The 10,703-nt window shown below is 34.9% G+C and overlaps 1 protein-coding gene across 1 annotated transcript; it reads right to left on the minus strand.

Moving 5' to 3' along the window:
- Window positions 1–25: 25 nt before the first annotated feature.
- Window positions 26–6,177, minus strand: LOC101897206 (uncharacterized). The gene is made up of 4 exons (XM_005176164.4): window positions 5,735–6,177; window positions 5,094–5,497; window positions 1,907–2,390; window positions 26–297 (listed from the first exon to the last, which is right to left on the minus strand). Exons 1-4 carry the CDS (start codon window positions 5,844–5,846, stop codon window positions 122–124), a joined length of 1,176 nt encoding a protein of 391 aa, XP_005176221.2. The 5' UTR covers window positions 5,847–6,177; the 3' UTR covers window positions 26–121.
- Window positions 6,178–10,703: the final 4,526 nt, after the last annotated feature.

Consider the following 10,703-nt stretch of genomic DNA (forward strand, 5'->3'; position numbering starts at 1 on the left):
CAACAACAAAATATTTTTAATAAAGTTGCAGATAAAATTAAAACAAATGCTTTTTATTCGATTAAATTAATAGTTTGTATAAAAAAATAATAACAAAATACTTTATATATAAAAATTACTATTATATTAATTTGACAAATTTCTTGTAGCAATACCGCAGGGATCTCCTCAGGGATTTGTTTCTTTTTAAGGGCATAAGTTCACACATGGACTTGTAAACATGGTCACCGATAAAGTACTCAACACTGGGTATGGTTAGATTCAATGGTGTCGTGACCGGCTCTTCATGGGAGGATTCTGAAACGAGAATGATTTTTTTTAATTAGAATAAATCTAAGAAAAGATTTAAAGGGCAAGTGGGATATATGTTCATAATTTTGAAAACAATAAATGACTTGTAATTTTGGCTGAATGCAGGATGATTTAATACACACTTGATCCCCATAAAAGGATAACATTTCAAAAAAAAATCTGTTAAAATATGAAATAAATTTTTCTGAAAGATAGGATATAACCATACAATCCTTCAGCTACCTATCGAATATTATCCAAATTATATTCTTATACCCTAGAGAGGCTAGAGAGGATATATATCTATAAATAACGGTTCTAGACTCTTGGTCTCTCTGGACCAAAACCGTTTCAGGACATTTATAGTCAATCTAGCGAGAATCTATACCATTTGATACGGTCATAACGTGCCTCATCGAAATAATGGTTTTAGACCCTAGGTCTCCTTGAACCAAATCCAAATCCATTCAGGACATTTCAAGTCAATCTAACGATGTACGTCCGTCCGTCTGTCTGCATGATGGCTTGAAGGGAGTATCCGATTTGGTCTAAACTTTGTACATCGAAATATTATTATCAAACTTAGATCGAGTTCGGAGATGGGCAATATCGGTCCACTCCTTCTGGTAACTCCCCCACAAAGGGTCAACATTTTAAATAATTATAACTCTTATAAAAGGTGATGTAACAGTCCGATTGTCTTCAAAATACACACATCACAATATTTTTATTAGCCCATAGTCTGGTGTGAAGATGGAATACATAGGTCTACTCCTTCCGGTACATCCATCGCAAAGGGTCAAAATTTTGAATATCCGAGAAGCTCATAAAACGCGAAATTAACATCCGATTCCAATCATATTTGAGATATCTCAATATATCCATCAACACAAGATCTTTTTTAAAGATATTGGAGATAGGACCATTCCATTTGGTCAACGTTTTTAATAATTATTACTCTTATAAAATTCAAAATAAGCATCCGGTCCCCTTAATATTTCACACATTCCATTATTTCTATTAACAAAAGATCTGCTCTGAAGATGGACCCACAAAGGGTCCCAATTTTCAATTCTTTTGTCTTTTATAACTTGCGAAACATGTCATCGATTCTTTAAAACTTATCTAAACAACTACATCTAAATATTTCTCTCAACTAGAAACCAGAGATGGATATACAATTTATGATTTCACATTAAATTGTATATAAAAATTCTATTTTCTTGTAATGTTGCCCATACCTGTATTTTTATCTGCATTAGATTAAGTGTAAAATATCTGGTACCTCAAGCACATTTTAAGATTTTCTAAAAATTATCACATATCTCATATAGAGTGAAGGAAGTAAGCAATGTACTAAAAACCTGACACGTCGCAATATTTATATCACAATTATTTAGGTCCAATACGAAATGGACAATATCGGCCCATTCCTTCGGAACCAACTCCATAGAAGGTCAACAATTTTATAAATCATAACAGATGTCAAAATATATTTAAATAATTCAACATTGGCTGAGGGTATACATCTGTCGGCAAAACCGACTGATACTTTTTAACTTGCTTGATTTCAATTTTGTATTATTTGAGATATCCATAAATATTCCTTACTTACCATAATTATCATAACATATTACATCTTCAAAGTCTTCCTCCATCATTTTCATTTCCAAACATGGCGTAGTTCCAATCGTCAATGGTATCGCAACACTTGCCAATATCTTTTTACAGCCATCAATCAGGAAAGCCTCAAGTAAATACTCATATCTTAACATTGAATCTTCGCAACGCTCTGGCCCTCTGGCGATTTGACAATCTAATGGCAAATTTAAATACGCCATTATCTCAGTGGGTAAATGTTTTCGCCGGTTTATGATTTGTTTGGCTTGTTTGATTGCGACCGGATCGGCGCAAGGTGTTTGGCTGCGTCCAACTGCCGTTATCTGACAGTTTAATTGCACCAAGATTTTACAATTCGGCTGAGATGTTTTGCACTTGATGTGATATGGTACCTTTTGACCGGGTGTGAAACCTGTACAGGGTGTTGTCAAAATAATTCCTTCGTCATTATCCGAATTTTGTTGTTGTACCGTGAATGGCTGTAAGAAGTGAATGATGTTATTAAATGAAAACCGGAATGTGCCAGAAAAAAAAATTAAAATCAAAAAATTTGATGATGCAGCTGTTCATTTATTATTCCATTAAAAATTATGATATATTCAAACTGGGCTCATCAGAAATAAGGAGGATATGAAGATGTTATACACCCATTATGCGCATTTATTAGAGCTACCCGTAACAAAATAGTCCTTTACATGAAGTAGGTTATACCAACTATAAACTTTTTTGAAATCGAATTATGGCTTTGAGCAGATATAATTTTGAATCAGAGGGATGTAATATATGGGAGGCATATCCATATCTGAATAGATTTCTAAAAAAATTGAGAGAGGCATTTGTACCTCTCGTTCCAAATGGCATTGCTCTCGAGTGCATAATATCACCCAGAGGAGGATTATGCTAAAAAATAGGTATCGGAGCCATGGGTAACCGAGGTTCACCAAATGGAAAAATTCGGTTGAAACAAAAAATATCCATCCAATTAGGGCTAATGTTATATATTTGGTGCACAATAGCAACGCAATCGAATGAATATATATTTAGAAGCTAAATCCAAATCCGAACCGATGTCGAAATTTTTTTCCAAAGTATTTCTGAGCTGCATCTGATATATATTGCTGAATATCCTTGTAAGGGACTTAAACACCAAATCGGATAAAACATATACACGGGAGCTGTAGCTATATCTAAACCAATTTTCATCAAATTTGGCACAATTTCTCCCTGGCTGAATTCGTGTATACAAAAATCCATTCATATTTGGCTTATTTTAAACAGTTGGTGCACAAAAAACTTTAAATCGGATAAAGATATACAGAGTGAGATGAAAAACCTGCAACCAACTTCAGACTGCTGTCACTTCTAAGCCACTCGTCCGACAGCTGTTCCAGTGACAGCTCATTATATTGTTTACAAGCGTACAAAAGCATTTTGGTAAGAATTTTTCTAAAAAACAATTATTCGTGATGGAATTCAAGCGTGATGATGTGATTTCTTTATATTTGAGTGGAAAACCACAAGTGTCTATTGTTAGAGCACTCCAGCATTTAAATGTGAATGAATCTTTTGTGTCTCGTCGCTCGTTACCGTGATACTGGTAGCGTAACCCGACATCAAGGAAGTGGAGGGTAGAAAACAGCAACATCAGCAGAAATAGTTCGAAAAGTAAAGAAACGATTTGATCGAAACCGCGTTGCAGTGACCGAAAAATGGATAGTGAGCTGAACATATCGCTATACTCCAATCGGCAAATATTGAAAAATGAGCTTACCCCGAGCCATCGAAATTCCAAGAATTGCAAGAACTTACACCGCAACAGAAGAAAATAGACTCAAAAGAGCTAAAGAGTTGCTTCGATTTGCGGAAACTCTTGAGCTGCCGAATTTGGTTTTCTCCGATCAGAAACATTTGTTGTCCAGCTGTTTGTAAACAACCAAAATGATCGTGTTTACTTGCCAAAGAGGTCAGCTGAAAATGTGCTCCTTCGGTTGGCCACCAGAACTCAGGAGCCGGCCATGGTGATGGTGTGGGCCGTCATGACAGCCGATGGTCGCATATATATTATATTATATTATATTATATTATATTAATCGATTGGGCATCAGAATAAATGCCGAATATTATGGCGAAAATATTCTGGAGGGTGTATTAAAGCCTTAGGCACGCAAACATTTTGGCCGAAGACCTTGGCCAACAGGACTCAGCACCATCGCACTCAGCATGCGCCACTCAAGAATGGTTACAAAATGAGGTTCCTCGCTTCATTTCAAGCGCACAATGGCCGCCAATATCTCCGGATACCAATCCGTTGGACTATTGTGTCTGGAGTATTTTAGGTCCATTAATAACTTTCAAATCGTGTTGCCAAATGAAGGCCCATTTGCTGTTTTAGGTCCCAACAGCTGTCTACAGAAAGAAGATTTTAAAAATTTCTTCTGTTAATGAAAGACTTTAAAAAACATATTTTTGTAAATAATTTAGGGGACATTAGGAGTATAGAAAACTTTTAAAAGGGATTTGGTCAAAAGAATGTCCATATAATATATCTATTTATATTTTAACTTTAATCCTAAAATGTGTTTTCTTAATATTTTGAATTCCTGGTGTTTATGCAAGATTTAAACTTTGGATAAATTCTAATAAATAATTTTGTAAAATATGTTGCTGGCTACGATCCCGTTTGAAATTTTTTAAAAAGGGACCGAAAAGCCCACTTTTGATGTCTCGCTCGATGGTTAAAATTTTCGACCAAAATAACCCTCATATTGTCATTTGTAATATTGCTGACAACACTACATACCTAGAAAGAGCATTCTAAAAAATCTCAGTACAAAAATTTTTTAAAAAATGTTCATGCGACTAATTTTTTTTATAATCCAAAAAAAAAATATTTTTATAATCCAAAAAATTGCAAAAAAAAAAAATAGTCATAAACTTGCATTTCCTCTTACAGAGTTCACATCTTTAAGTCGTGTGGATATTTTTATTTATTCGGATAATTTTTATAGCCGAAGATAATTTGAGTAACACTCAACAAACTTAAATTGACAATTCAGCTACGGTATCAGATGTTAAAGAGCCGCATATTTTCGAATATTTTTACGTATTTTACGGTTATTTCTTCACCCTCGAACAATAACAATAAAAAAAAATTATATTTTAAGCCATACGATGCTACTCACCTCACGTAATTCAATATTTTCGGATAAATCAAGTTTATTTTTAATGACAATTCTTTGGTGAAATTCTTTATTGACTTTCCTCGGATGCTGGACAATCAGACGCAGGCCATATTCGCATTCACCCAACGGACAACGACTTGTTGCTGCAGCATGAACTGGTATTGGGAAGCGAAACTTGTATCGGTACTCAACATGTGGATGCAATATTTGCTGTTGCTGCAGCTGGTTGTTTGAGGCCAGTTCGAGTTGCTCACAAACATGTTTATGGCTATTGGTGTAAAGTGTTTTCATCGAATGCAACTCCTTGGAGCTAAAGTCGTTGTGTACAATTTGGTCTGCCATAGATGTTTTGTCCAAATCCAGCCATTCCAACTTGGTTTGACCATAGAATTCCAAGAGAATTGCTAAGCATGAAAGAAAATGTATTTGAACGGGTACATGTATGTATGTATGTGGTTCTGACAAGAATTTGTTTTGGTTTAAATTTTTGTTCAGCAGACATGTTTTGCAATTTTCACTGAAGCAATGCTTGTTAAGGACATTGCAACAGCAAAATGTCATTAGGCTCGACTAGCCACATTAATATTTGCTTACACACATTTGAATGTAAATGTATCTGAAAAATGCTTTTCAACACGCACCTTCAATTTGCCGCTGCTTCAAGAGATTGAGAGTAACATGGCCCTCCACCACCTCACCGCTGTAGTAGATGCTTGAAGCGCGTGTCAATTCAAATTTACACAAAATTGACATGTTTATGACAATGCAATAATTTGTTTTCTTTTTTTTTCAAATATGTTTATTTTGATTTGAGGTAAATTGTTTGCAGCCACGATTAAATTTCAAATTGTTGCAATATTATTTTTCACGTGAATGGCCACATTGAAGCGAACTTTTGCTACCCGCCGACGTTTTGTTGTTTTAGGTGTTTACGCTTGGACGCTTCAAATGAAACTATTACCGAAAACTCAACGAGATCTGTTTTTCCTCTCTGTTGAACTTTCTTTTGTTTATTGTCACGTTTTATAATTTGCGGGTTGGAGAAGCGGCAACAGCAGCAGCACCAACATCACCAACGGCAATAAAACAACACTTGTTGTCCGTTTGCTGTCAGAGAACAGAATACGCCAGCTTGTGGGCTTTGTGTGTGGCGTTTGCGACCCTGGTTGCACTGCAGTGCATTGGCTGGATGAAATATGTTTTGTTTTCAATTTGGGATGAACGAGAGGCAAATGAAAACAAGCAAGGCACAGTGGGAGCAAATGTAAAAAAAAGGAGTTGAAAAATTATTTGTAATATTAGGTAAAGCGTTAGAAGATATTTATTTATTACACCTTCAGTCATTTGGCTAGAGAGTGTATATATAATTTGATACGGTCTCTTTGGACCAAATCCGTTTTAGGACATTTGGAGTCGATCGACAATCTCCAAAAAATATTTTACTGCACAGAAAGAGAAAGGATAATCCGATTTCGCTCCAACAATCCTATTATTTCCATCAGTGTTAGGTCAGGTGCAAAATGAACAATATCGGTCCACTCCACCATATACCTCCCCCACAAAGGGTCACAATTTTTAATAATTACGAAAATTCACGAAACATCTGTTTTTACTTTTTTAATAGTTACATAGTCAAAGAGAGACATGTCAAATTCGCTCTGAGAGAACTGCTTTGCCCAGAAACTACGGGAATGGAAAACTACTAAATATATGGTAATCCTTTAATGATTTTCATATTTTTCCCATAGGTTGCACTTCCTAATACTCCTACCAATATTAGATCTACGGAAAAGATGTGATATGACGGTCTTCTGTTTCTGGTTTCTCATAAAATTGTTGTGTAAAAATCGTTTTTTAGCAATTGTGTCCCCGAAAGGCTTTCGAATGGTTCTCGTGTGTTGTTGTTGTTTTCACAGCTAAACATCGGTCTCTTCTAGATCTGAAAGAATGTAAAACTTTTTACTACACTAACTAATTTCCCCTTTATGATATCGAAAAAATGTTTAAACTAGTAGGTTCTTGAAGGTTCTGGAATGGAGCACATGTTTTGCTTGATTTCTGCTAATCCGGTTCTAACACCAGGTTCAGAAATTCGACCAGTTTCGAGGGCTGTAATCAAAGATCTTCTAGGGTGGGTTTGGCAGGGCAATTAAAGAGGTGCAGCGTGTTGTCCGGGCCTGTATTACAGTGAGAATGCATCAGCAGGAATCCCATCAGATAGGCTTCTTTAATTAGGGGCTCTCTCTTATGGCGTTGGATTTCCCTCTCTAGGTCATGTATGTTCTTCCTGGCGTGCCTGGTGGGGGGAGTTTTATTTATCACAACATGGTTCGGATGACTCCTACGATAACATCCAAGCAAGTACTTCAACGAAATTAAATGGTTATGCTGACGTACGGGAATGACCCTCAACTCCTCAGGCAGGGGTCGTACATGTCATAGGAGGATATTGTCTAATTTATCAAAATTAAATTCAATATGAAAATAACCATTCATGTGATGACATAAATAAAACCTTCTTAACAAAAAATTAAAATAATTTGAAACATTACCCACTGTGCTGAATTATTTTCTAATTTGTATACCGTGATTCGAAACAAACGGGTTACCCTTCAAATAATAAATATAGTCAAATTATTATTTCCGAAACATTTAATTTATTTTTATTTTGATAAATGTTAAAAATCTTTTATAGACAGGTATTAAGACATTTAAAAGTAAATGTAGATCTCAAACGGCAAAATAGTTTTTTTTAGAAGACCGATTAGAACCAGTTAACAAAATTTGAAATATTGAAACAATAAATTATATGTCATTCATGTTCGTGTTTATTATTATATCATCTTGTACATAAATATAGTTTCTATTCAGTTTCTCAAACTCAATTTTCCACACTGGCATCACTTGACAATGATTTACTTTTGTCTTGCTTTAAATAGTTTTATTCAAAGAAATTTAAGAAATATATTCCCAGTTCCTCCTGGACCACTGTGCAATGCATAAATGAAAGTGAGATTATTTTTTATTTAGTGACTGTGAGCTTTATTCAAATTTACAATAAGCCTAGACAGTCTTTTTTGTACAAATTCAGTTATCTAAATCGCTTAGTTACCGAGATTGTTAACACAAAATATTCCCTGTTTATTTTTTTTTTTTGCTCTAAGCTGGTTAAATTGCTGGCACATGTGTTTTTTGCCATATTTCATTGTTAATAATACAAAAAAAAGAAAAAAAAAAGAAAAATTGACAAATTAATGATATTTGCTTATGACTTATTAATTTACCTCTGTCAGGATTTTAATGAGATTTCAAAATAAAATTTCGAAATAAATTATATGTAAGTATCATATGAAAGTATGAAATTCAATTCCTAATTACAAAATGATAAAAAGCTTTTTTTCAGTTACAGAAATAATATCAACCTCTAATCCATATAAATATTTAAGACAATCTTTTTTCTAAACTATTCTTATTTTGAAGTGGCTCAATTTATTCTATGGGCAAAGTACTAATTATATATTTTGAATGGACATGTATTAATATTTCTGTTAGTCTTACAGAATTACAAATATAAACAATGTAATAATTCCTCTCACTACACGACCTTGTCCCACAATCAAAATCCACATTTGGTTTCAGGCCCACAACAACATTTAAATGTATCCCCCAAAAATAAACAAACAAAACAAATCGTATATGGTTAGTAACTGATAACTTCGAAATTCCTAGAACAACACAAATAGGAAGTCTAATCACAACCACACTAGAGCGCAAAAATCCATTTGAACCACACCAAATCCCAAATGTCTTTCCCTTAAATTGGTTACTCCAAATCTACAAGGAGCTATAGCTTTAGACAGTTTAACTGTGCTCGGAATAACAAATAAATTCAATTACCATGTCTAGTGATACCAACAAACTCACACACACACAAACAAGCAGGAAAAAAATCACCAAAATAAGTTAAAAATTCGCATCTCCACTAAGGCTCTCCATCCACGAAAGGACAAAGGAAAAACGGGACGACAAATACTTGTGGCGCCATCTTATTGATTCGCCAAAAAAAAAAGGAAGCGAAGATATAACTAGACACAAACTTAATGAGTGAACTATAAAAGTAATGTGAGCAACATAAATGCTGGGCATGGTCGACTTTTGTTGATATAAATGTCATGTATGAGAGAGATATATGGGAGAAGGATATTGTGGATGTAAGGGTATGTGGAAGATAATTATGAACAATGAGTTCAGGTTTTTTCTACAAGTTTACTAAATATTAAAGTATTCAGTGCATTTTTACATTTCTCAAACCATTTGAGATAATATCCTAAAAAAACTGCAACCAGACTGCTGTCATTTCTAAACCACTCGTCCGACCGCCGTTAGAGTTATTCCAGTGACAGCTCATTATATTGTTTAAAAGCATACAAAAGCATTTTGGTGAGAATTTTCCAGAAAGAAGTTATTGGTAATGGAATTCAAGCGTGATAGTGTGATTTCTGTATATTTGGCTGGAAAACCCCATGTGGCTATCAGTAGTGTATTTCAGTTTTTAAATGTGAATAAATCTTTTGTGTCTCGTACCATCGCTCGTTACCGTGATACTGGTAGCGTAGCCCGACGTCAAGGAAGTGGACGTAAGAAAACAGCAACATCAGCAGAAATGGTTTGAAAAGTAAAGAAGCGGCTTGATCGAAACCCTCGTCGCAGTGGCCGAGATATGGCTCGCGAGCTGAACATTCGGCAAATATTGAAAATTGAGCTCGGGGTAAAGCCATTGCAATTCCAAAAAGTGCAGGAACTTAGACCGCAAGAGAAAGAAAATAGACTCAAAAGAGCTAAAGAGTTGCTTCGCTTGGCCGAATTTATTTTTCTCCGATGAGAAAACATTAGTTTTTCAGCAGTTTGTAAACAAACAAAATGATCGTGTTGACTTGCCAAAGATGTCAGCTGAAAATGTGCACCTTCGGTTGGCCACCAGAACTCAAGCACCGGCCATGGTAATTATGTGGGCCGCCATAACAGACTATGGTCGCTCTCCTCTCGTATTAATCGACCGTGGCATCAGAATAAATGCCGAATATAATCGCGAAAATATTCTTGAGGGTGTATTAAAGGCCATAGAAGGCCATAGTTCGTGCCAAAGGTGACCAATTCGAACCAATCTAAACTTATCTTCTAAAATTTGATGCTTTCTGACATTTTTTTTTATACAATAAAATTGAAAAAAAAAAAAAAATAAAAATTATATCGTAAGAAGCAGTACCCACAGCGAACTCCAAATTTTGAATTTAAAATAATTCTGGTAGAAAGTGTGGCTAAAATCGATAAATACCGAACAGTGGAAAGTAGAGTCATATGGGTGCTTTACGAAGATGTGGACCCGTATAGACAATTTTCTGCCATAAGTGTTAGTACCAATTATGAACTAAACATACCAAATTTTCGATGAAAACTATGGCACAAATTGTCAAATTACCGCATATCTATACCCAAACTGGACCTATATTTACGGTACTCTACGAGAATGTTTCCTACATACTGGGAACGCATGCTCTCAATTTGCAGCAAACCAGTTTGAAATTGTGAGAAAAAAGTCAAATCTTTCGA

Source organism: Musca domestica, unplaced genomic scaffold, assembly GCF_030504385.1.
Source record: "Musca domestica strain aabys unplaced genomic scaffold, Musca_domestica.polishedcontigs.V.1.1 12, whole genome shotgun sequence".
Classification (NCBI taxonomy): domain Eukaryota; kingdom Metazoa; phylum Arthropoda; class Insecta; order Diptera; family Muscidae; genus Musca; species Musca domestica.